Source organism: Alnus glutinosa, chromosome 13 (assembly GCF_958979055.1).
Source record: "Alnus glutinosa chromosome 13, dhAlnGlut1.1, whole genome shotgun sequence".
Classification (NCBI taxonomy): Eukaryota; Viridiplantae; Streptophyta; class Magnoliopsida; order Fagales; family Betulaceae; genus Alnus; species Alnus glutinosa.
In genome coordinates this window covers 20,988,373-21,016,139 of record NC_084898.1, presented here as the reverse complement: position 1 = coordinate 21,016,139, position 27,767 = coordinate 20,988,373, and the positions used below count along the sequence as shown (strand labels likewise).

General features: G+C 36.2%; 1 protein-coding gene across 5 annotated transcripts; it reads left to right on the top strand.

The window, feature by feature from the left end:
• On the top strand, positions 1 to 27,561 carry LOC133854104 (DNA (cytosine-5)-methyltransferase CMT2-like). 5 transcript variants are annotated; one of them, XM_062290139.1, is made up of 23 exons: positions 7 to 563; positions 6,101 to 6,135; positions 6,235 to 6,811; positions 9,406 to 9,440; positions 9,555 to 9,657; positions 11,617 to 11,721; positions 11,805 to 11,924; positions 12,106 to 12,199; positions 13,538 to 13,743; positions 13,853 to 13,918; positions 14,017 to 14,265; positions 15,600 to 15,658; positions 15,737 to 15,803; positions 15,901 to 16,230; positions 22,225 to 22,293; positions 22,379 to 22,465; positions 22,545 to 22,632; positions 24,553 to 24,671; positions 24,749 to 24,850; positions 26,421 to 26,464; positions 26,551 to 26,620; positions 26,706 to 26,805; positions 27,077 to 27,561. In XM_062290139.1, exons 1-23 carry the CDS (start codon positions 174 to 176, stop codon positions 27,178 to 27,180), a joined length of 3,219 nt encoding a protein of 1,072 aa, XP_062146123.1. In that variant the 5' UTR covers positions 7 to 173; the 3' UTR covers positions 27,181 to 27,561. The 5 variants fall into 5 exon arrangements, 4 of the variants coding, with proteins under 4 accessions (XP_062146123.1, XP_062146122.1, XP_062146124.1 ...); XM_062290138.1 differs by having other exon boundaries at positions 8 to 563; positions 26,702 to 26,805; XM_062290140.1 differs by lacking the exon at positions 11,805 to 11,924 and having other exon boundaries at positions 9 to 563; positions 26,702 to 26,805.
• Positions 27,562 to 27,767: the final 206 nt, after the last annotated feature.

Sequence of the window (27,767 nt, the reverse complement as noted above, 5' to 3'; positions counted from 1 at the left end):
CACTCACTACTCCCACTGCATTGTCAGAATTCAACGCGCACGTTTGTCCGTGATTTCATAGACATCAACGAGGACTTTCTCCACTCGTACTTGTTTTTCATCCAAATCTTTCTTCTCCCCAAAAACACCTCAGATCACCTCCCAAGTCCAAATCTTTGCCTCACTCGCCGCCGATGAGTAAGGACCAACCGGTGCGCATGTCTCCGAGATTCGCTCCTCCAATTCATCCGGAGGGCAATGCGGCCCAAAGTACTGCCAAGAATAGCGCCTCCGTAGCTTCAAATCAGTCTAAGCTTCTCAGACGCTCACCGAGGTTATCTTCCGCTTCGGCGACCGCAAATGCTGCTCTGACGCCGTTGCATGCGCAGGGCTTCAGAAGGTCGCCGAGACTGAATGCCAGTCCGGATCCGGGTACATTGCCCGAATCGTCGAGGAAATCGGGTTCTGTGAAGGGTAGGGCCCGTAGGGGCAGTTTGGGAAAGTCGGAGACGAGAGTGTCCCACGAAGAGTCTCCGAGAATCGGTTCGCCTAAAATTGGCACAACAGAGGTGACCGTAGTTGAGGTACGTCACCAGCTTCTCTCTCTCTCTCTCTCTGTGCTTGCGTGTTGGCTGAAACTCAGCCTTTGAGCCGTCAGGATCTAATCCCCAATTATCTAAAAGTTTAAATTGATATTGATAAAACAATAAATTTAATTATTTGACTAATAATTAATAATTATAATGAAGGCGACATTTAGAGTTCGATTTTGCCTATTCTGTTCCGTATTTGATGGGCTCTGCCTTCTTCTATTTTGGCTTATAAAGTTCACTTTTTTTTGTTAATAAAGTTTAAACTTTTTTTTTTTTAATAAGTTTGAAAAACTGTTTTTACGATAAAAGTGAAAAAGTTTTGAGACCGATTGTTGAAGTTTTTATTTTAAGAATAAAAGAAATAAATTTAACACAGGAAGTCAAAGTGGTTTTGAAAATATTTTTTCTAATACAGTTTAAACAAACTTATGAGTAAATATAATAATTTTGTGAAGTATTTGTTTTTTTTTTTTTAAAAAAAAAATTAGTTTGAAAATTAGTTTTAATGATGTTTTAATTAAGTGCTTCATTTGTACTTGCTGGTTTCGTTTTTAATGATACTTTGATTAATGTATTTTCTATGGGAGTAAATGTTTTGTCTTTTAAAAATAATTAAATTTTGAGATAAAAATTAACTATAAATTAGTTTGTAGTCAATTCCTTAAAAAGTAATATGTGTCTTACATACTTTCACTAATAAAAAATCATGTGCTTTTTATATGTCTTTCGAACACATGTCACTTTATTTAATTTGTAAAAATTGACTATAAATTAGTCCGTAATTAATTTTTTGTTTTTTGTGTTTTTGTATTTTAATAAATAATTTATGATTTGAAATATTTGTAGTTTATAAATGGCAGAAAAAATGGAAATAATTATTCTTTTTTCATAAATGAAAAAAATAAGTGATTTTTAATTTATTAAGACAGCTTATGAAGAGTCAAGACCCAAGTGAACAGTGGTCCCAGATCCAACTATCTGGGATGCAATTAATGCTTTGTTAAAAAAGTAGTGGGTTCACGGCTGTCGTGATGTGTTAAAAATTCCGTTGCCCGCCCGATGTGTCTTGTTCTTTTGTCTTTATTACCTTGGGGCGTTGGGTAAAAGCTCTGGTAGCGTAGCCTAGCCTGCCACTATGGAGTATACCAGAACATAGGGGACTATTTTACGATTCAGGACCATTTGGGATAGTACTATTTTATGATATAGGCTAATCATGTGACTCAGGAAAACTGCTGTAGTACCTGGTGGGTCCGGTTATTCGTTATTTTCTAAATTGTTATTATTATTATTTTTCAGATAATGTTATATATACTTTTACTTCTTTAAACCAATTTTTTCACGTCCTTAAATGTAAAACCATCATTAGTTTTGATATGTATTTTTATTAGATTTTAATCTAATGATAATTTTAAAAGCCACTTAAGAATGTGGAGAAATGAATATGAAAAGTTGAGAGTGTGAGTAAAATTACAATTTGTTTTTTTTAGTCTCATTTTTCGTATCTGGGTAGTTCTTTGGCTTTGTCTTTTTTGGGTAACTACTTTGACTTTGACACTTTTGTCTTTGCTTCAAAATGTAAATTTTTTTTTTTTTTTTTTTTTTTTTTTTTTTTTTTTTTTTTTTTTAAAGATATGATTAAAAACGTAGCCCATAAAACAATGAAATTTGGAGCTTTAAAATATGGTTTGGAGTAAACCCATGGTGGCTATCTTAAGCTTCAATATTGCTTTGTGTGTGTCAGTGTGTGTTTCTGCGTGTGGTTGGGGTGGTGGGTCAAGTATGTGTAAGGTGTTGAAGTATATATGATTTGTTGGACGCTATCAAATTTTATATATATATATATATATATTTTTATTATTTGAAGTAAATAACAACTCATGAATCTGTATAGAGTTGAACCTTGATCTCATATTTCACACTTTATTTATGGAAAAAGATATGCCATTTGGTCCAAGAATCTTTTGCAAGATAGATTCAAATTAGTGATCTCATCACTAGAATTTATTTGTGCAACATCTAATATGCCATGTGGACGTTTTAAGCCTCAATGTAATGCAGCTTCACACTGTTCTTTATGCACTAAATCTGGTTACATGCTAAATGAGAAATCTCCAAGGAGAAATAGTGAAGTTTTTATTTATTTAAGGATACCTAAATTGTCGCTGGACAATTAATGTTCTTTGATCTTATTTTCCATTGTAACAATGTTTATTGTTCTTCCATGTTAGTGGTAAGTTTGAGAGAAGCCTTAATGCTACGTTCCTCGCCTTCATTCCGAAAATTCCAGGGTCGTCGACCTCAAGGATTTTCGCCCGATCAGTCTAGTGGGTAGCATTTATAAGATTATTGCTAAGATACTAGTGAACGTGCTTAAGATGGTGTTGGAGAAGTTTATCTCTGACTCACAAAATGTAGTCATCCGAGGTTGGTAGATCTGAGATCCTTTTATTATTGCCAATGAATGCCTTGATAGCATATTGCGATCTGGAGAACTAGGGGTTATTTGTAAAATGGACTTAGAAAAAGTTTATGATCATATTAATTGGGATTTTCTGTTGTACATGCTGAGAGGATGCGGGTTTGAGGGGAAGTGATGCTCTTGGATAGCTTTTTGTATTTCTTCGGTGCATTTTTCGGTTTTGGTGAACAGCTCTCCCACAGGCTTCTTTAGCAACTCTAGGGGCTAGAGGCAAGGTGACCCCTTGCTCTCCTTTGATCTTTGTCATAGTGATGGAGGCGTTGGGTATGATGATTTCAGCTGTAGTGAGTGGAGGATTGTTGTCTGACTTCTTTGTGGGGACACGGGTTGATATCTCTCATATTTTATTTGTTGATGATACCTTGCTTTTCTGTGGGGCCAACCCAAATCACCTTCGCAATTCACGGAACTTATTCGTATGTTTTGAAGCTATGTCAGGTTTGAAGATGAAATTAGTCAAGTCAGAATTGGTTCCAGTAGAAAATGTAGATAGGGTGGCTGGGCTGGCTGGGATTCTAGGTTGTGGGGTTGTGTTGTTGCCCCTGAAGTATCTTGGTCTTCCTTTGGGGGTGTCCTAAATGGCCAAGCATAGATGGGACGCTGTTATTGAGAATATAGAATGGTGGTTGGCTAGTTGGAAAATGTTGTATTTGTCAAAGGGTGATAGAATTACCCTTATCAAGAGCACCCTATCCAACTTATCTACATACTTCATTTCGCTCTTTCCTCTCCCTATGAGTGTTGCAAACTGTATTGAGAAGCTCCAACGGGATTTCTTATGGGGTGGGCTAAATGAACAGTTCAAATATCATTTGGTGAGTTGGCCCAAGTTTTGTATGCAGATCTCTGAGGGAGGGTTGGGGATTAGGAACTTATTTAGGTTCAATCATACTCTCTTAAGTAAATGGCTTTGGCGCTATGGGCTTGAGAGATGTTTGGAGCACGGTTGTGGACTCTAAATATGGAAGTTCATGGGGAGGATGGTGTTCTAGTGTGTCTGTTGGGGTGTATGGGGTGGGTTTATGGAAGAATATCAGGAGGGGTTGGAGGAAGTTTTGTAGTCACACTAGATTTGAGGTGGAAGATGGTTCTAAGGTTACATTCTAGCGCAATCTTTGATGTAGGGATATGGCCCTTAAGGATGCATTTCCAGTTTTATTTGGTATTGCTTGTGCAAAGGATGCTTCTGTTGCAGCTCAAGTGAAATTTTCTGGAGGTGCCAATTAGTAGAACATAAACTTTGCTAGAGCGGTTCATAATTGGGAGGTGGATGCCTTTGCCTCATTTCTCAGGATATTGTATTTAGCGAGAATAAGACGGGAAAGGGAAGGCAAGTTGTGTTGGGTTCCTTCCAAAAGAGGGTTTTTTGGTGTTAAATCCTTCTACAGGGTCATGGATTGTTGTCATGATGGTTTCTGTTTCTCTTGGAAGAGTGTTTGGCGAACTAAAGTTCCATTGAGAGTGGCCTTTTTTGTGTGGTTGGTGGCCCTAAGAAAGATTCTTCCCATGGACAACCTCCATAAGCGGCGCATCATTGTGGTTGATAGGTGTTTTATGTCCAAAAGGAATGGAAAGTCTGTTGACTATCTTTTTCTTTATTGTGAGGTTGCTTGTGTTATTTGGAATGTTTTCTTCAATCGATTTGAGTTGTCTTGGGTTATGCCTAGACGAGTAGTTGATTTGTATGCTTATTGGTGGACTTTGGCAACACTCGGAGTGCTGTTGTGTGGAAGATGGTGTCTTCATGCCTTTTGTAGTGTCTATGAAACGAAATGAATGATAGAAGTTTTGAAGACCGTGAGAGGATTTTGGAGAAAATTAAGTATTTATTTTTCAACACTTTGTATCTTTAGACAATTATTTATGTTTCTCATTTAGTGATTAGTTATCATGATTTTCTTGTTCTTTTTGCCCCTACTAGTTAGGTGGCTTCTCTTGAATACTTCATGTGTACATAGGGGCATCTTACGCTTTTATTGGCAACTTGATTACTTATTAAAAAAAAAAAACACAATGTTGAGGTGCTTATTTCGAGAACCTACATAACAATGTAAGAGTGGTTGTTACTAAAACCATCCATCGTTAAGGAACCCACTATTATTCCATTTTTTTTTCTAACTCAATTGACAAGTTATTGGTATAGAAGAGCAAATGTAAATGAAAAAATAAAAGCAGGCAGCCATTGAAAATGGAGAGTCCTCCAGCGAGAACCGAAAAAAAAGTGAGCTACTGTAAATTATTCCATATTTCGAATAATAAGGATACAAGATTTCCACAAATATCAACATTTTTGTCTATTAATTAGATCCTTTATTTTAAAATTCGTCAACTATATTATCATCAGTTTACAAGATTTTCTTTTTGGACTTTGCTGGAGTAACCTGAACGAAGAGAGAAAACACTCTTGAACTTATGATAGAGTAATGTTAGAAGGAAGACCATGTCTTCCTTGTGTCCTTCCAATATTGATATGGCTTTTAAAATCACTATTGGATTTGTGATGAACTACTATTAGATTTTGATCCAATTGTAATTTTGATAGCCACATCAATTTTGTGAAGACATAAGAGAGACTTGGGTCTTCCTTCTAGCATTACTCCTTATGATAATGATAATTTACACTACCATGAGTTAGTTATTTAAGAAATTGCAAAGTATTGTTCTCACCAAAAATAGAGCCAAGAATCGCTCAGATAAGGCCTTTGGAGAGGATGAACTCATTGGCTATAATTTCATATATGGTTCAATGATAAAACCAACAAGAGCATTTGTGTTCTTCCTTTTACTAGGCATGAGGAAGCTTCATAGAGGGGCTCACTATATCTTTGTTTCTTCTATTGGAAGCCCTCAAAAGTATAAGCATATGATTTAGAAACAAGAAGTAGAATGCCAAAGAAGTTGGCTGCTGTCCATAACTTTTGACAGTTCACTGTTTATTGCTGCTATAATCGGCTAATATGTTACATTATATATTTTAATTTATTTCCAACAGTAGGTAGATAATTTTATCTTTTAATTTCTAAGTATGGGTTCTTGGATTTCACAGAGCAAAAGATCCAAGGGTCAAAGCTTGACATTGAAGTGAGTGAAAATCTGCAAAATTGTTCTTTCATGGTTTGTATTGCCTACATACATTTCTGTTTCAGTTTCTTTGCTAATTTTAAGTTTGCATTTTTACAGTGCTGACAAAGAAGCTGAGCCATTATCTGTCTCATGGAATGAAGATGGTGACAAGTTATATATGCCCTTAGAATATTATGATAATGAATTCTTTGGTGAGAGGCACTTGAGAAGATCACCAAGGCTAGTTTCAGCAACTGAAAACAATGGCAGTGATAAATCTATGAACAAATTTCTTGGGGATGTATTCAATAAAAATCACTTAACATCTCCAAGACTATCCTCATCTTTTACTCGGGCTGATAACATCAAATTAGACTCTTCTTTTGTTGGATTGTCTAAATTAGATAAGCATCCTTCCAAAATGATTATAACCTCTTCAGGGAAATCTGATCCGGATGAAGACTGCTTGAGACAGTCTCCAAAAACATCTCTGTTTGGGACTCAAAATGGCAAAAGAGAATATTCTTTTATTGAATTGTCCGAGTCAGATGAGAAGCGGCCTCCAAAGAAATTTAAGACCCCGGCTTCTTTAGAGGATAAACAGAAGAAGCACAAAAATATGTCTTTCTTTATTGGAGATCCGATTCTTGATGATGAAGCTCAAGAAAGGTGGCTCTGGCGTTATGAAATGAAGGTCATTACCCACTTATGATTTGATCTGAAATTGATTAATTTTACTTGACCTTCAACTTATAGTTGTGTTCCACTGATGGTTGTATATATTAGTCAATTTTATCCCTCTTTGATTGCTTTCTCTCTACCTATCATGGATATACTAAAAAAAGGATATTTTATTTTTGGTTCATCTGACAACTTATTGTTGTTATAATGGTTCGAAGATAGTTTTCAAAATCCTTTTTATCTTTTCGTATTGGATTTCAGATCAGCACAATGCTTCTTGCTTTGTCAGAATCTCACACAACCCCCTCAAGGTTACTGAAAATCAATCATGCCCAACTTGCTATATATGAATATGTTATACTTCGATGCTAATTAAGCATGTAACCACCTGATCTCATGCGTAATTTTGCATTTTGTACGAGATGGTTTTCATTTTTATTTTAACAAGTTTACTAGACAAATCATCTTCTTTCATATGCTTGATGACTTCCATTTTATGTGAATAGTTCCACTTACCAAAGGTACCTGTCCACCTTATTTGTGGTAGAACATATTAGTGGTATTTTGAATGTAAACTGCTAACAACATCCTATTGGTTGTTATCTCTTATCTCACAAAGAAAACTTGCTTCCAACCAATAGGTACCTGTCCACCTTATAGCAGGACTTGATTTGGTCACGTCCTGAAATGTTGGAGAGGCCAAATAAAAATCAATGATATTAATATATTTGAAAGACCGTGCTGTCATTACTTCGGTTGTAGATATTCCATCACATATGTCCATCACATATGTCCATCACATATGTCTATGATCAGTCATGTCCTCTAATCAGTTATTTTCAGTTTTCAGCTGGTTACTAATGTCTTTTATAGAAACAAGGATTGTCTTCATTGTAAATTCCATCATACGTGCTCTTTCATCATCTAATCAATTACTTTTGTTAATACAATTTATTTATTCCTGCAACATGCTCAAGGTATGTTTTTATTAACTTTTTTGTGATTTAAATTAATTTAAACCATAGAAACCCCAAGAGATTGGTTCCTGCTCGAGCAGATTGTCTGAATTTAAGGACTAATGGTGCTCTTGGTTATTGAAACTTTTCAGCTTTTGGTGCCTTTATATGGTTAAATCATTATTCTTGGAGGAAATTGCACTTTCTCCCATAAACTATCACGTGTGTATTACTTATCCGTATAGACTTTAACTTAGTGTAACTCGGACCTTATTTTGAAGTTTAGTATCAGTGTACCTCTTCTGTCCAAATAAGCTATTAAGTTGAATAGAAAAGCATGTATAATGATTAAATTGCCCTTGACAAGCATGTTTATTTTACATTTTTTCGACATTTGAGGCTCTTTTTTCACATGAAGGGAATTTTGTTTTTTATCCAACTTAACGGTTGAGTTGGACGGAGAGGGTAAACTGACACCAAAACTTCAAAACAGAGTTTGAGTTGTACTAACTTTAAAGTTTTTGGGTAAGTTACACACGAATGATAGTTTATGAGGAAAAGTGTAATTTATCATTCTTGAGATTTTTGTATGATTGAATAATTGTTTTAGGCAGTGTCCCTACTTATTTCGAAATTCTTTTTCCTTTTAAGTTTAGCTTATAATTTTTAGGAGCTTTTGTACACTTTCCATGTACTTGAGGCTCTTCATTTTCTTCTTAGTAAAATTATTACTTGTGCGGAAAGGGAAAAAAAATAAAAAAGAGCTAAACAATGAAAGAGTTTGTTTAGATTCCTAAAAGTGGTTGACATGCAAGGCCTCATTAAGTTAAGTAAATTATAGTGTTGGTTACATGTAATGCCCATAACCTTGATACAGCAACCAAAATCAGATATGAGATATATACCATCTCCAGGGCTGGTGGTATGGAACTTGATACTACTACCACTTAGAACCCTTGTCATAACTGAAATGTGAAAATTCTTAAAGATGGTATTTGTTTACTGCATATAGTCCGGGGATGTTCATTTATTTTGTGAGGACATGATTTAAATCTTCATGAGAAGTATTTTTTTGTTCGCTATACACACAAGTTTGTATAGAATTTCTTACTTTTGGTGATATTATAGCTCTAATGTGATTTTATTTCCCTTCAGATATTTTGTTTCCTGGCTATTGTTCACCATCGGAAAAGTTGTGAATTTCATTCTATTTGCAACTTATTCTCACGTTTTTCAATATTGTTATCTAAATATACTTTTTCAGCAATATATGATTTGGTATTTTCAGAAATATCAAAAAAAATAAAAAATCTATTAACAGCAATGGCTCTGAGTAGTGGATGCTGTTATTGTTTGTTGCTCTGATGGCCGACAATCCATGGTCTTAACTATGGGAATATTAAGGTGCTAACTGTGCAGCAAAGAAAATTCTCCTCCATTGCTAAATTGTGCGAGCAATCTAAGAGGTTTTATGGCACATTTTCTGCTATGCCTTCCTATCTATTTATATACATGCTAACTTTGTCTGAAGTGATATTTTATCTTCAGTTCACCGTGTTAAGGAATTTGACTTTTTTTTAAAAAAAAAAAAATAAAAAAATAAAAAATAATAATTTTAAATTCTGATTGTGGTTCTGTTTGGCAATTGTAGAGTCAAAGATCTAGAGGTCAACACTTGACAAAAATGTGAGTAATAAATAATCCAAGCTTGGTGGTGTTGTTCTCCTCTTTCTTAGTTTAGATGTGTGTAGTATATTCTTTGTTTCGTTTTTGCTTTCTAATGTTATGTACGTTTTGCAGTGAGGATGACGAAGATGGGGTAGTCTGGAATGTGCAGTGCCATTATGCTCAAGCTAAAATAAACAATTGCATATTTAGTTTGGGAGATTGTGCATATATAAAGGTAAAGGCACTTTATTGCATGGGAGTATCCATTAAACATGGATGTTTGGAATAATACAATTCCTTTTTAGCTTGGAGTCTCTAGAAAAATGCAATTCTATGGACATGGAGATCGAAATGAGGTCTATCAGTCTGTTGCTAAAAGTTGTTCAGTTGCTAAACAAAAAGTCTCTCCAAAACTGATCAGATTTCAGTAATTTGGGTGGCATTTTTTGTGGAAGAGTTGTTTTTTAAGACCTTAACTGTTCCGAGTTTGCTCAGCTAAATGTAGGCAAGGCTTTCTGAAACAACTTGAGTACTGGGGTGGTTATAACTGTGAGTTATTCCTTTAGGTGAGTCAGCTCGTATGTTTAGTCATGGGGAGTTTTATCGCCTCCTTAGCTTCATTTAGTTTTTTGACAATGGCTTAAAGGTTTGTCTTATCTGAATTCTTGTATTTTGGGATGGATCGTGCATGTTCTTCCTCAGTAAAAGCTTCAGTGGATATCTTCTCTATGTATATTTTGGTTTATTTTCGCTCATTGCTGAGTTTGAAGAGAACAATTTATTAGACCGGTATGAAATAGTTTCCAGGGTGCTGAATGAGTCCGGCAAATTAGTCTTGAGTTTGATTCTCGTACCTTTGGTTGTCCATTTTAATAAAACCCAAATTCGTGATTGATCTGTGGAACTTCAAAACAAGTCCTTTTCTTGTGGAGAGTTGTTATTCATGCAAGATATGGAGGTATTAAAGGTTTTGAAAGCATTTTTCACTCTATTCTTTCAGATCTTAGACTTTGGAAGAATAATTTTAGTAGGGAGCTGGGTGCATGCTCCACCCATTTTCATGTGGGCAAGGGCTGACATCCAGATCTTCCACAGTTTGGTGAGTGGAGAGGGCCTCTTTAAAGGCAGCTTCCTTCTCTGCCTTCTATTTCAAAAAAATAGAGATGCTTAAGTGGCTCTGGACATGCCTTACAGCATGGATTTTTTAACATCCCTTGATGTGGACACATTTAGGATATTAAGAAATATTTTCTTTTGGAGTTGCTTTCTTGTTTCCTTGCTTTAAATAGGACTAGGTCAGGCTTGTAATTTCCAAATTTTGAAGGTCTCTTCTTTGTAGAAATAAAATTTTATCTTTCTTGCAGATTTGGGTTATTGGCTCTTATTTAGCCAAGGAGTAAGAGTCCCTCCTGTTCTGTAAAATTTGATTCCTTGTTTGGATAGATACGTTAGTGGATCCCTTGCTTGGCCATTTTTAATTTTCTTTAATTGTTTTATTTTTTCTCCTTGTTTAGAATGTCAGGAATGGATCGCCGTTACATAATAAAGTATTCTCTTCAGTTTGCAGTTTCAAGCTTTTGTTGCATTTAATCTAGTCTCTAATGAATTTATCATTGGGTTCAGATCCAAGGCATAGCTTTGCTTCTGAGCTGGTGTTCTTTTATCATTTAAGCGCACTAGCAAGCGATTGTTGTCTGGCTACGTGGTTATCATAGGATTGGTTGGGGAGTTTTGGGTATCATAAGTTTTTCTGTAGGGCTTATGGGGTGCCTGGCTTCATTTCCATCCGGCCTCTTCAAAATTTTCCTTAAATTTTCTTTGCTTACTAAATGGAAGGAGTCCAAAATTTGATTGACTTCAATGCTCTAATAGATTCATCCAGCTTAGTGGGTCAGTCAAACTTTGTCTAACGCTCCCACTGCAGAATTTTCTGGTCCACCATAACTTCTTAAATCCCTAAATTTATTTTATTAAAGCTTTGCAAATTTTATCTGTTCTATAATGTAGATTGCAGTTTGTTATATTTCGCAGCATGTGCGAGGAATAAACTTTTAAGAGTACTTTTAGTTATATTTCTTCTTGGGTATTTCCATGATAAGGCCTCTTGAATAAGATTGGAAATTTTGTATTAGTTGTATCATTTTACAAAGTTTACTTCTGGATATGTTGATTTATATGCAAAGCAATTGTTAAGGGTGATGGAGGACAAAAACATGTGGGCAGGATCTTGGAATTTTTCAGAACAACTGATGGAGAAAACTATTTCAGAATCCAGTGGTTTTACAGGGTTGAAGATACAGTGAGTATACAAGTTTTGTTGAATATGGCCTGATCAACTCATATCTTCGCATTCGATATGTCCGACTTGCATTTGTTTGTCAGGTTATAAAAGAAGAAGGCACTTTTCATGACAAGAGGCGCTTATTCTATTCTACAATAATGAATGATAATTTGATAGATTGTATAATTTCAAAAGTCAATGTTACACAAATAACACCTAGGGTATGCTTCAAACTTGCTCTCTAGCCTTTTCAATTAAATATTCTTTTTTTCATTTATTTGGCTGGTTTACTATCTTTGAACCTTGTAGATATAATTTTACCAACTTCTAGTCTTAAGAAAGAAAAAAAAGTTGTTGCTTCTTGTATTGCAGAGTTCTTAGTATTTTGTGACTTTGTTACAGGTAGGTCTAAGATTGAGCTCTATTCCGTCACCAGACTTCTTTTGTGATATGGAGTACTGTGTTGACTATTCAACATTTCGCTCCTTGGTGACTGGTAAGCACCTCCTGAGTAATAATTTGTTGTACCTTTTCTCTTGCGAAATTTATTTACATAGATTGATGGCAACGAAAGACACTTTCTGAGTTGGGTTTGCTATCGTAGAAGTCATATTGTCAGCCACCCCTGGGGGGCCGAAGGGGGGGGGGGGGTGCGGGGATGAGAGAGAGAGCACACTATCGATGGCATCAAATAACATTAGCTGAAGAAATTTATAATACACATGCTCAGGTATCAAGCCTGCTCTACAAGGGAGCAGGAAAGTTTTAGTCACTGTTCATCTATTTGGGGGAAAAAACTAACATCATTTGATGCAAAGTGAAGTGGTTGATAGCAATTTCATTTGTAGCATGCCCATCCAACAATATTAGCTGTTGGTTTTCCCTTTTTCTCCCCAACCTTGATGCTATTCGAGCATGTTGCTTCACATAGGTTGGTTGATAAATCAGATTATTATCTAATTTATCTGGAAGCTTTTTTAATATTTCATGGATACCATCTTAGGATCTGGAAGCAATGATACTTGACTTTCCCAGGTAATAGATGGAACAATGCTTTCTTTTATGTGGTCAAAATTGCTGCCAATTCCTTGGTCAAAGGAAAATTACTGTGGGGTGTTTACCAAAACTCATAATTAGTATGATCTCTTATATATGGTGTGAGACAATCCTATCTCTTTAAACGATTATTCCTAACCCTTCAAATATGATGTAGTTCTAACAATAGATGGTGCAATTCTCCCAATCAAAGGATTCTTCCTATTGATTCACTTTTTCAACTCATTTTCCCTCAAACCCCTTATCCGGTCAGGTTTTAAAACTCCCACACCATTCCACTAATCACTGCACTTAATCCACACTAAGGCCATCGATTTTGTTATGCAATTTATTCATTCTATTTCTTTGTAATATAGAAGTGCACTAACAAGAATTTTGTTGGAACATCTCTAGGATAACAAAATAATTATTCGTTACATGGAAATATATAAAACTCATGCTTATTCTCTTCTTTGTTTCCATAAACTCTCTCCCTCGTCATATTATTTTTGTCATTCTTAAGATCGAAAATATCTGACTAACACTATGCTATCTTTCTTAAGTATCTGATGATACTTCTTTTACTTCAAAAGATTGAACAGAGATATGGACCTCTAATTGATTCTGAGCTCTTTAGTCTATTTTGCATTCCCTAAAATAGTCATGTTACTTCGTATATTTGTACTTTTTCCTAGACTTGCAAGATCTGGAAATGTAAGCATTATTGAGGAAACTGACCTTTACACTGGAGACTAAGATCAAACATTTTAACGTTGTCCAGTTTTCTACTTTGCTTCAGATACTTCTGTTAAGAGTCATGATGTATCATCACCTTACAGCATTAAGCCTGTCTGTCCAATGGCCACTCCTACTCTTTTGGAGAACATATCCAATTGTGAAACATTTAAAGACAAATTAGCACTATTAGATCTTTTTTCTGGTTGCGGTGGAATGTCAACTGGATTGTGCCTTGGTGCCAAACTTTCTGGTGTTAATCTTACAACGGTACTTTCTATTGATTTTTCTACTTCATTTCCATGTATATCATGCCAATTAGCTGGCATATATAATGTTCTATAACTTTATTTATCTTACTTTCTTTCCTCTACTTTAGAGGTGGGCCATTGATAGTGATAGGGCTGCATGTGAAAGCTTGAGATTAAATCATACGGAGACACATGTGAGTATACAACTTATCTGTCATTAAATTATGACCACTGGTAGTATGATAAGATCTCTTGGAGGTATTGCGAAGTAGTAATATGCTTCATTTTTTAGGTCAGGAACGAAACTGCTGAGGATTTTCTTAAACTGTTGAAGGAATGGGAAAAGCTATGCAAACGTTATAAGGTCAATGATCTAGGAAGAACGCATCAATCAAGAGCAAAAAAATTTAGAGCGGCCAAGTGCAATGGAAATTCTCGAAATGATGATGAGATTCCCACCGGTGAATATGAAGTTTCTAGACTTGTTGATATATGTTACGGTGATCCCAATAAGACAGGCAAGCATGGACTGAAATTTAAGGTAAAGTATATTATCTCTTTTTAGTCAAATGCCATATGTGTTTTGCTTTGTCTTTATAATTAAAAAGATCTTCATTTATACCACTGGTGCCAGCGGGCTCATACAATGGGTATATTATCCTGTCTGACAGTTTGCAGAAATTATATGTAGTGAAATATTACATTTGACGTAGTGGAAGATTTGGTAACAACAATCAAAAGCATCTGCATTTTCTGAACAAAAGATAAAACATGCCCGCAGGCTTAAAAGGACAATAAACTCCGCAGAGTGTTGAGAAATTCTCAAGTTTGATTAATAATTCACTAGTTAGTGTTTACATGCTACTACCTCCTATATTTATACTAAAACATTAATTGAAAAGAAAGTAAACCTACTCCTACTAATAATAGTAAACCTAGTCTTAGTAAAAGACGAAAACCTAATTCTAGTAAGGAAAGGAAATTATTACAATGCTAGAAGGAAATAAAGTCTTAATCATAAAAGCAAATAAAATCTCCATCTTGGCGGTCACAGATTCCCCTTCTAGAATATTTGCCATTTAATGCATGCTTCAGCTGTACACAATCTACCCGTGTTTTCCTTCTCAGTCTCAATCACCGATCAGGATCACTACTCAAATGCAGATTTCTGACCACTTCTCAGGAGTGTCCTGCATCAACATTTGACCTATGCAGTTATTCAGCATCTTAGGGCCTCTTGAATCTTATTCTTCACATATGTCTAGTAAAGCTTTGTCTAATTGTTACTATAAGGTGTTTAAAAAGTTGTCATTTGATTATTTCTATCTATAATAATAAAAAAAAGAAAAAAAAAAAAAAAAATTGATTGGTAAGTTACACACACACCCAGTGAGACTTGAACTCACGACCTCACCCTCCACCTTGCTACAAAGGGAGGAGGTACCATTTGAGCTAAATCTCATTGGCTTTCTATTTAACCAAAACGAACCAATCCTATGATTTTTACTAGTGTCCTTAACTATATATGAGTGTTAGTCTATTGATGTGTGCTTGATATACATTGTTGGCCTACTTCTTGATAACTTTAAGCTTTTAGGATTATGGTTTCTAAAAATGAGATCACACTTTCTTTTTTTTTTTTCCTGTTAATATGTGAAATTGGTATGGGTGAGAAGCTTTCGTTGTCATATACGCTATGCTGGTAGGAAGTCACTGATCATGTTTAATTATTCCTTGCCAAGTTCTTCACCCTGCCCCCCGGGGATCCCACCCTCTTTTTTTTCTTTGAATGGTGTCTTGAATTTTATTCCTATAACACCTGTTTGATATTGTAGTTTGGTGAAGATGATTTTCTACTCTTAGCTGTTTCGTTAGGTGCATTGGAAGGGTTGTAGTACAAGCGAAGATACATGGGAACCAATTGAAGGGTTAAGGTATTACTAGCTGTCATTAATGATTTTTCTCTTTTGCTTGTCTTTGTGCTTAGTCTTTATTCAAATGTATCTTCTCAGGAATTGCCAAGAAATGATACAGAAGTTTGTACAAAATGGATTGAAATTGAAAATCTTGCCACTCCCGGTATGTAGTTTCTACCAATCATATGAGCTGGAAAAGTACCATAAGAATTGCTTTTTCGATTTCCGTTGTATTGAATCTAAGTATAAATATATTCCAGGGTGATGTTGATATTATTTGCGGGGGTCCTCCTTGCCAAGGAATAAGTGGCTATAATCGCTATAGAAACATTGATTCCCCATTGGCTGATGATAGAAATCACCAAATTGTAGTCTTCATGGATATTGTAAAGTATTTAAAGCCCAAGTATGTGTTGATGGAAAATGTCGTTGACATTTTGAGATTTGACAAGGCTTCTCTTGGAAGATACGCTTTAAGTCGTTTGGTACATATGAATTACCAAGCAAAGCTTGGAACAATTGCTGCTGGCTGTTATGGTCTTCCACAATTTCGCTTGCGTGTTTTCTTGTGGGGTGCCCATCCTAGTGAGGTGAACTGTCTCTTTATTTATTTATTTCTTTTCCATTTGTGATAATGACTCTTTAAGGAAGATATTTTACGTTAGTATTATTGTTGTTGTTGTTGTTAATGTTATTATAATTATAATTATCATTGTTGTTAATGTAATTTATAATTATCAATATACATTATACTAATAATAATAGTCCTAGTAATAATATGTTATTACTAGTATTACCCCTATTATTTTTGTCACCACGACACTTCTCTACACTATCAGCTGTTCACACAATTCTTCCCTGACTTTATCTTTGCAATACGAAAACTTGCGTTAGGTTGGCGCATACTAAGAGAGAGGGGATTCATTTGACTGTAATTGTCCTCTGAACATTAAAAAAGGAATAATTAGATACATCAATTCTAATACATGGTAAATGATACTATATTGTAGCAATCAAAAAAAAAAAATGGTGACCGTCGTCTTACAACTTCCAAGGTTCTTCTAGTTTTGTCTTGGCTTGCAGACTAAAAGTCTTGAGACTTGAAAAAATGGAATAAGGAGGTGTTTGGCAATGTCAAGAAGTAGAAAAAAGGTTTTTTGGACGAATTCCGTGATCTTGACGTCATTGCAAAAGCCTGATCTTTAACTGATGAGGAAAGGCTAGAAAGGCTGAGATCACAAGTAACTTGGAGAGATCACAGGTTTGAAAGGGCCCTCTAATGCAGAATGAGTTTTTTTTTTTGATAAGTAAAATATATTGAAAAGGCGCAAAGGGGCGCAACCCAAAGTACACAGGATGTATACAAGGAACCCCTAATGTAAAGAACATAGAGAACATCTATCTAAGAAATCAAAAAAGGAACAATCATGCATAAACTTGATTCTATCTCTCCACATAAACAACATTTGAAGCATCTTTCTCTTCAGATTAGACAAACCAGTCTCACAATCTTCAAAACAGCGAGCATTCCGTTCCCTCCAAACGCACCACATCAAACACAACGGAGCCATGCGCCAAATCTGTATCGAAGTCCGATTATCCTTCTGGCCCCTCCAACTCCCCAACATGTCTTTCACTGACCCCGGCATAACCCACTCCACCCCAAACAATTGCAGAAGCGCCCTCCACAATTCTGTAGCCACCATACAATGCAGAAACAAATGATCAATGGATTCTCCAGCGGTCTTACACATAGAGCACCAATCCATCACGATAATGTTTCTCTTTCGAAGGTTATCCAAAGTTAAAGATTTCCCTAAAGTAGCCGTCCATACGAAGAAAGCCACTCTCGAGGGAACATTAACTTTCCAAATACTTTTCCATGGAAATGAAGACTGAATAGGGCTAGACAACAACTTATAGTAGGACTTTACCTCAAAAGATTTCTTACGCGCTGGCACCCACCACAACTTATCCTTTCCCTCGCTGCTAACTTTGAGGGTGTACAACATCCCAAAAAACCTACTAACCGCTTCGACCTCCCAATCATGAACTGAACGAGAAAACATAATATTCCATAAGATGGTGCCATTTTGTCTCTGCATAATATCCTCCACCCAAGCATCCTTACTTCTAGCAATAAGGAACAGCTCTGGAAATAAGATCTTCAAAGGAATATCCCCACACCATACATCATGCCAAAACAGAACTTTCGAACCATTCCCGATCTCATATCTCACATGCGCAGCGAAAGCATCCCATCCCCTCCTAATACTTTTCCACACGCCATACCCATAAGAACCCCCAACCTCCTTAGAAACCCAACTACCCCTCAAACTACCATATTTGACATCCACCACCTTTCTCCAAAAAGCATCTCTCTCCATAGCAAATCTCCATAACCATTTACCCATCAAAGCTTTGTTGAACATAACCAAATTTCTCACTCCTAGCCCCCCCGAAGCTTTAGAAGAACAAATCGAACGCCAATTAACCAAATGAAATTTAAATTCATCTCCAACACCACCCCACAGGAAATCTCTCTGAAGTTTCTCCAATCGATTAGCCACTCCCACAGGAATAGGGAAAAGAGAAAGAAAGTACGTAGGTAAGCTTGAGAGAGTGCTATTGATCAAGGTTAACCTCCCCCCTTTAGAGAGATACACCTTCTTCCACCCTGCTAGTCTAGCTTCCATCTTCTCAATAACATTAGTCCACATATTAGAATCTTTATATTTAGCACCCAACGGAAGGCCCAAATACTTTATCGGAAGCGAGGCCACACCACACCCAAGGATACTAGCCAACTCCTCGACATCCCCAACCTCACCCACCAGAACCATCTTAGATTTGGATAAATTGATTCTCAAGCCCGAAGCTGCTTCAAAACAAAGCAACAAACACCTCAAATCTCGAACCTGATCAATCACAGGATCACAGAAAATCAACGTATCATCCGCAAATAATAAATGGGATATCATCAGGGTAACTTGGGAATTCGATCCCACTGAGAAACCCGACAGCCCCCCACTATCCACTGCCGCATATATCATCCGACTGAACGCCTCCATCACCATCACGAATAGGAGCGGGGACAAAGGATCCCCTTGTCGAAGACCCCGAGAACTACGAAAGAACCCTGAAGGCGACCCATTTATATTTATGGAAAAGCAAACCGTAGAGATGGAATGAGCAATCCAGCCAACCCATTTTTCCCCAAAACCACATCTTTTTAACACGTAAAGCAGAAACTCCCAATTGACATGATCATACGCCTTCTCCAAATCCAACTTACAAATAATGCCCGGAATTCCAGAACGAATCCTACTATCCACGCATTCATTGGCCACCAAAACTGAATCCAGTATTTGTCTCCCCTCAATAAACGCATTCTGAGACTGAGAAACAATCTTCCCCAAAACCACCTTCAACCTATTAGCCAGAATCTTAGAGATGATTTTGTACATACCACCTATTAAACTGATAGGACGAAAATCCTTGATATCCACCGCTCCGGCCTTCTTTGGAATCAACGACACAAAGGTAGCATTAAGGCTCTTTTCAAATTTACCAGTAGAATAAAACTCCTTAAGCACCGCAAAAATGTCCTTCTTCAAGATCTCCCAACACTTCTGAAAGAAAGCAATAGAGAAACCATTAGGCCCAGGAGCCTTATCCCCTTTGAAATTCTGAATGACCGCCCAAATTTCATCTTCCTCAAATTCACATTCCAACCATATTCTATCTTCTTCATCAATGGAAGAAAAAGATAAGTCATCTACCTCTGGTCTCCACTGATATTGCTCACTATAAAGCTTCGCATAGAATTCCACAATGTGGTCTTTGATAACCGTCCTATCCTAATGCAGAACGAGTTACCGGTATTTGAGTTTTATATTTTATTTATTTTTCAAGACTCAATGGCATTAAGTGTTGCCCTAGATTATTTTGGGTAGTTAAATAATGGGCATTGCCATGTTAGGTAAGTCAATAAAATTATTTTAAGTAATTTAATAAATGGGTATTGCCCTAAGGTTTAGTCGGAGTCTATTTAAGCATGCCTTGTACTCCAATGGAGAGAGACTTTAATGGAATAAAATTATGAGAGATTGATTCTCTCTTTCTCTCCCCATCTTCTTCTCTCTTCTCTTTCTTTCCCTTCTTTTCTCTCTTTGTTGGGGAAATTATCATTCTCAAAGCCAAATAGGCCCATGATCGAGCCTTGGGCCCAGTCGGTCCAAACCGACCCGGTAAGACCCGCTCGATCATCAGGGTCTTGGATGCCATTGCAGAATCTTATTACTGAATCGTCCCAAAACATCATTGTCTCGGGAATGCTAGAAGGACATACCGAAGGCCCATATCCAGTTGATCCTGGGAACGACTTTCTCGGGATCACCACGAGGCAATATGGACGAAACATGCTAAAATGTTTATCCTGATATTATAGCCGGGATTTACAGGATAAGGTTTGATCTTATAATCTCTAGCAAAATGCAGAAGGACTATCTCGGGTTTCTCGGGATAGACCAGTATCCAGGGAAGAACTCTATTCCGGGTTTTCCAGGATAGACCATTATTCCATAAAATATGGGATAAGATACCTGATACCTATATGAAATCAACTAACAAGGAGTATCCTATCCGAACTAGACTCTTAGAAAGATAAGTCTGATCCCATACAATATTGGGATCAGACTCTTAATTGAATTGTATCAGAGCACTTCAATTATCTCATAATTGTGGGCCTATAAATAGGCTGGTACCCCAAGCACGAAACTAACTCTAATCTCTCTGATTTTACTCTACTCTCGTTATTCCCTGAAATTGTCTACACAATCTGACTTGGGTATCGGAGTGGGATCAGTCGGCACTCCCGACAAGTTATTTACTATCTTGCAAATCTTGGAGAAAGCAAATCAAAAAGTGACACGTCACCAAACTGAAAACTGTTCCAACTCTCGTCTTTTAGCCTCTTTCTACTCTCTTTGCCCTAATTTCACAATGTATTGTTGTGATAAGTGTTTGTTCCACATCAAATTAGTATCAAAGCCTAAACCATTTGTTTTCCATAGCAATCATCTTATCCACCACTGTGATTCCTAAACAAATCCAATGCCATGACAACCATCACTCCAACACCGCCATTGTCCACCATCACAAACCTCCCTATTGTTGCCCACAACAAGTTGTAAAACCCAACCACTTCCATACAACCCAAAACACTGCTGTTATTAAAAATAAAATAAAAAATCTCCTCCAGTCTCAACCCATTAGAACAAAACAATCCATCGACACCAATCTCCCCCACGCCAGAACCCACCACATCACCACCAATCAACTATCAACGGCAAACATCCAAACACTCAATTCAAACACAATACCCAAACCCAACCAGAAACCACCACTGAAATAAAAAAATAAAAAATAAAAAACTGAAAAATCCCCAAATAGACCATTGCCCCACAACCAACCCCTTCGGAATCCCCATGCTCTCGCACCGCTGCCACCCAAACCCACTGCCACACCGCTGCCATCCAAAACAAAACCAACCACTGCGCCGAAGCCTCTCATCACACAACCTGCTCCACCCAAGGAGGCTTTGGTGGCAGACCATATGTTGTTTTCTAATGATTCCTTTTAGTGGAATATCACCTTCATCAGACCAGTGCATATGATTGGAAGGTGGAGATTGTCTCTTCGTTATTACTCTTTCAGGATTAGTCAAGGTGGTGAGGATAGAATTTGTTGGACCCTTACCAAAAGGCGAACATTCGAGGTTAGATCTTTTTATCTTGTGCTTTGCCCTCCCGTAGGCTCTTTTTCCCCTTGGAAGAGCATTTGGAGAAGCAAGGCCCCTCCAAGAGTGGCTTTCTTTGTTTGGACAGCAGCATTAGGAAAGATCTTGACCTTAGATAACCTGAGGAAGAGGCATATCATTGTGATGGACTAGTGTTGCATGTGCAAGATTAGTGTGGAATCCATCGGTCATCTATTGCGATGTAGCTAGAGTTTTGTGGGCATTGGTGTTTAGTCTTTTTGGGCTCGAGTGGGTCATGCCACAATGGGTAGTGGGGTTGTTGGCTAGTTGGAAAGGCCAGTTTGGTAGCTTGCATAGATGTCTAGAGCATGGGCTCCTCTTTGTTTGATTTGGTGCATTTGGAAAGAATGCAATGCCAAGAGTTTGAAGATTGTGAGAGAATAGTGGCAGATTAAAAGCTTTGACATTCAAAACTCTTTATGGGTGGATGGTTGTTCTCAATAGTTCTTGCCTCTCTAATTTTCTAGAATTTCTAGATTTGTGTTATTCCTCTTCTCACTAATTGTGTGTCCCTCTTGTATACTTCCTGTGTATTTGGGTTGTGCCCATATCTCCTTCTAATAAAATTAAATTTACTCATAAAAGAAAAGAATGATGTTATATTTTCTAATGAAATTAAGCTATTCTTAGTTCTGTGCAAAGTAAGAACTAAAATCATCTAAAAATTTACTGCAAGACAGAGTAAATAACTTCAATTCCATGAGGTGAACAAATGAGTAGTTGATTCTTCTTCTCCTCCTTTTTCTGTTTTTGATGCTTGCAGAAACTTCCCCAATTTCCACTTCCAACACATGATGTCATTATTAGATATTGGCCTCCGCCTGAGTTTGAGGTACTAAATTATTATGTACATCAGATATAGAAACCTTCACTCCTGTTTCTCTTTTCTGTGATTTATTTTTTACCTTCGTGTGCAGCGCAATACTGTTGCTTATGATGAAGGCCAACCTCGCGAACTAGAAAAGGCAGTTGTTCTTCAAGATGCCATCTCTGATCTTCCAGCTGTAATAGCATAATATCCAATTTGCTTGTTTTTCTGCTTTATCCCATTCAAAAGGATATTGAACTAATTTACTGATATAGGTTACAAGCTTTGAGACTCGTGAAAAGATGTCATACCAAAAGCCTCCAGAAACTGAATTTCAAAGATATATAAGGTCAACTCGATATGGTAATGTTATCATCCTTCAAATGTAAAATTTGACGCTCAAAACCATGTGTATGTTATACGTATTAATTGCCTGTTCTACTGCAGAACCATTTGGGTATGGGTACTTACAGTGATCTAGTTGCAAGCATTAATTTGTTTCTCTTTTCGTTAGATACCATATGTATCTTTTTCCCTTCTTTTTTCTTTTTGTGCTATATTTCTAGTTTGATAAAAAAAATTTATCTGATCATGCATTTATGCTCCTTATAAGCATTTTTGGATATTGGTGATTATAGACTAAATTTTAGAAATCACAACAATCAAGTCATTTTCTTAGATGTGCTTGTGGGCTTTGATTTAGGCAGAAAAGGGGTTTTTGATACATTAAGATATCATGTTAAAGCATCCAAAGCAAAAGCTTAACCTAGAATTGAAGTTAGAAACAGAATTGAGGGAGGATTTGAATGTTGGGCCTCCTGTTTTGGTACTACTATTCATTATCACTTAACCCAATAAGCTGATATGAAGAGGGAAATTGTATCGTAATTATATTCTAACTGAGGCGTTTAGGGGTTGGGGTTGGTATAGATTTTTTGGTTAAAATCTTACCAATCAACATCATAAAAAGAAAAACAAAAAGCTATTGTCTCATATGTAAATGTTGTAATCCTTCTCTTTAGCTAGATTTAGATAATCTTGTTGTTTTCTTTTTCCTGTTCTTCTGTTTTAAATGGCTAAGTTATAATTGAATGAGGACAACTAGGTTCTATAAGATTATGAACATTTTAGATGTCATAGATTTGGTTCTAGATTGAAACACCAAGTTCCTTAATCCGTTAAACCGTGGACTATCTTATGAACGAACTCTTCTATTCATAACATTGCTTTCTATTCACATTTGGGGATAATCATAAAGAAACTAAGAACATTTAATGGGGGAATACGAGCTAAACATGGTCTTTACAGATTGTATGAAGATGAAGGCGATGATGAAACTTGGCATCATGAGTTCTTAATAAATAATAATTTATGCATCATTCAGATTCTATTTCAAAACAGCATAGTCAGTACATGTGAATATAGCAACATTTCATTGAGGTTTCATTTCATACCAACATAGTCCAGTTCACAGCACATCTGAACATGTCTTCAGTAATCTAGCTGTTCTCTTATCTGTAACTGAGGCATATCCTGTTTCTTTTCATCAATTGATTACAAGTGATGATTCCTAGATTAGGTTGGCAGCTAAATTTTTGTTTTATCAAATGGATTTATTTATTAGCCAGTTTCTTTTTTTGTTGAATATATTTAATTCTATAAATCATCAGCTCATTTCTATTCCCTATTAGGTCAGGCTTTTGGAATAATGGTAATTTATTATAATAGGAGATCCTGAGTTCTAACATGTTCTTCACTCATATTTCTCATTTAAGGTTAAAAATTCTAACTATTGGACCCTACTCAGTAAGGGTTTAGGCCCATCGGTGTGGGAGGGTGTTAAAATGATGGTTAAATAATGGAATTCATCGTTTATTTATTAGTTTAGGCTTTTAAGAAAAGTGGTAATTTTATCCATCTCTATGGCCCATTTGATGAAGCTTAAGATAACACGTACTAATCGAATTTTGAGATTGGGAGAAGTGTTGACATCTATTGTGCCTATTTGCCACTTAATTAAATATGTTCAGAATTTTTCCATTCATCTGAATATTTGGAGATAATTCAATTGAAGCCATACTAGTAATTGCCCTTTAGAAGACTGCTATGCATCAGCATACTATGTTCCCAATTACATTTGCTTGAGTTGTTTGTTTCTCATTTTGTGTCAACAGTGCCTGCAGTTGATATTTGCTCGTGGATGAATTCATATTCTTACTTTGACAATGAAACCAAGTTGACCAATATTATTTCTATTATTTTTCTTTAATTTTTATTCTACAGAGATGACTGGCTCCACTCTAAGTGGCTCTTTAGAAACAAAACCTTCACTTTTCGACCATCGGCCTTACGCATTGAGTGAAGATGATTACTTACGAGTTTGCCAAATTCCAAAAAGAAAAGTCTGATACATTTAAACTTTACATTGATATCTTACCTTTGACCCTATCTACTGTTTCTAACTTATTAGAACTTCTAGGGAGCAAATTTCCGAGACCTTCCTGGTGTAGTTGTAGGAGCTGACAATGTGGCTCGGCGAGATCCAAAAGAACAAAAGCTGTTGCCATCTGGAAAATCAATGGTGAGTGTTTGTTTTCGGATGGCTGGAAAAAGGAATAGCTTCATTTTAATGAAATTTCTATGCCATGAATTATACCAATGTGATATTAAGTCTCCTGTGTGTGTGTGCGCGCTCAAGATTGAGCAGCATAGTTAATTTCAACTTGCTGAAGATTGTCTTCCATCCATAATAATATTGGAAAGAAAAAACAATTAGATGGAGACTGCCGCGGGGGGGTGTTTGGACCTAAGATAAAAACTAATTTCTAAAATTTCTTCTTCTTGTTTTTTATGAAATATTGGGAGGAATTTAGGAGATTGAACTTACTTTCAAATTCAAGGCATTGTTTATGATGCGCATTTGTCTATAAAGCCAGCGACCAATCTGATGAAAGCTCTAGTTTGCTTTTTTTCTTTCTTTCTTTCTTTCTTCTTCTCTTTTTTCTTTTTTTCTTTTTTTTTCTTTCTTTCTTTCTTTATATATATATATATATATATATATGAATAAAGCTCCTGTTTGCTTTACCAGAGATCTTGTATTGAGTTCATCATAAGTTGGGGGTCGGAGGGAGTAAAGAGATTGCAATAATTACTTTGTTTTCCTTCTTATTAAAGAACATTTTTTTGTCTGAAGCACTCTCTTTTCTCATCCTTCATCAAATCCTTGAATACATAGCAGTTTGAAACCCCATCTGCTCTAATTGCATTTCTGACGTTCATTTGCGGAAATTGATCTTTCATCTACATGAAAATATTTGACTTTATTCTCTGTTTGTTTATCAAATTCACTGTATGCTACTAGTGTGTTAGATTTTGTTTTCTATCATTGAAATTGTAATTTCTCAAATTCATGTTTGTTGAATGTTGACTTTCTGATTATCGTCAGGTATTCACTAAATCAAGAGTGTTTCAGTTTGCCATTAATCATGGAACATACCTGATTATAGTTTTGGATTGTCCATGATAACAATTCTTTGAATAATGTAAATTTTAAACTAAAGTCGTTAAATATGCGTTTTGCAGTGAAGATAGGAAAGAACGAAATATTGTAAAGACTATCTCAAAGAGTTCTCGGCAAAACTCTGGGGAGACACTAACAGTAACTGCTTGTTTGTCAAAGAAAACTAGAATAAAATTATGAAGAATTACTTGACCTTTTGGATAATTAGGATCCAATGTAGAATTCTTTGATTTATTAGATTTTGAACATACTATGTGACTTAATATCACAAAAAGCAGAGGAAAATATAGTTGGAAAAAAAAAAAAAAAAAAGGGCCTGAAAAGGCTGGAATAGAATTGAAAGGATTTGAAATTGTTTACGATAACTGAAGCAGGCTGAGAAATAAGTAAAATGAAAGCATTTATATTCGTTCTCCATAACATCAAGACAGCTAGTATATTGGACGGTGGCTTCTGTGTCCCTTTTGTCGCTTAGTTTTGGCGATTTTCTTGTTCGTTTTTCGATTTCTAGTTAGGTATTTTCTCTTGTATACTTTCGGTGTACTTGCGGCGCCTTACGCTTTTAATAAGACCAGTTTATTACTTTCAAGACAGCTAGTAATGATGAAAATACTGTTTTATTTACTTTTAGGTACCAGATTATGCCTTTACCTTTGAACAAGGGAAGTCTAAAAGGTTAGATGTTTCCTCTTGGTAGCCTCAAAGATATGTTATTCTTGTATATTAGTTTCTATTATTTTGATAATCTGATATACATGTAGGCCATTTGCAAGGTTATGGTGGGATGAGACAGTGCCCACTGTAGTAACTTTCCCAAGTTGTCACAATCAGGTCTATCCTTCCTCTGATCCACTTTGGTAATGAAATTTTTCACATTTTTGGATATTGTTCTAAGCTATTGAACTTGTGTAGGCAGCATTACATCCAGAGCAGGACCGAGTCCTCACCATCCGGGAATATGCTAGGTTGCAGGGGTTCCCTGATTATTATAGATTCTGCGGTACAATTAAAGAGAGGTATGTAGGAAATGAAAGGAAAAGGAATGTTGTTTGTCAAAATTAAGCATTCATCAAAAGTTAGCTTTGTTCATGTCATGTGTGAAATTGCATATGGACTATCACTGTTGTCAAGAAGATGTGGTTTTCCCAATTAGAAAATAGGCCTATCGATAACATCAATAATATAGTGTTTGGTTTGAGTTATACTCAATTTTTTATGATAGGACTCAGTAAGAAATGGATTTGTAGTAAACCTGGTGTCATTAGAGTTTCTTTATACTTTGTTCAGGTACTGTCAGATTGGAAATGCAGTTTCTGTTCCTGTTGCACGAGCCTTGGGATATGCCTTGGGACTGTCATTTCGAAAGCTCAGCGGGGACGAACCACTCATGACTCTTCCCCCCAAGTTCTCTCATTCTAATTATCTTCAATTGGCAAAATCTGTCTCACAAGAGTAACTAGTACTCATTCTTCACCCTCATGCATTGATCTTATAAGTTGTCATATTTTATTCTAACAAGAGGCAAAATGGCTGTAGCTCTGGCAAGCTTGCAGCGGGGGTATTTTGAGCTCGCTCAGTAAATTTTGGCTAAAAACAAGTTTTACCGAGCTCACTAGGAATGCTCTTAGGTTGAGTTTTTAATGTGCAGAATTGATGTAGAAATTTTGTTTCTGCCACTGTTGATATCCATGGATGTGAACGGGCTGTGGCAAGGCCAGTTCCATTCTCTTTGGCAAAACACAATGAAATGATTGATTTAGTGTTTCCATAAACATTTTTATTTGAGCAACTCCAAATGCAACCTAAATTGAAGATCTGAATAGAGCTAGTGAAGGCAGAGAATTGGTTGCTGAAAAAATTGACCTGTTAGAATGTGGTGCTATGCCCTAAATTGGCCCATCTATTCTAAAATTGGTCCAGTTTGAGCAACCTGGTCGATACTTCTCATACCATAACAATTTCATTCTCATGCAAATAT

Excerpts from the sequence above, each read along its gene's own strand:
- LOC133854104 (XM_062290138.1), top strand. The coding sequence starts at position 174 with ATGAGTAAGGACCAACCGGTGCGCATGTCTCCGAGATTCGCTCCTCCA. Across the intron at positions 6,812-9,405 it reads TCTGGCGTTATGAAATGAAG|AGTCAAAGATCTAGAGGTCA; the intron begins GTCATTACCCAC and ends TGGCAATTGTAG. Across the intron at positions 9,658-11,616 it reads GAGATTGTGCATATATAAAG|GGTGATGGAGGACAAAAACA; the intron begins GTAAAGGCACTT and ends GCAATTGTTAAG.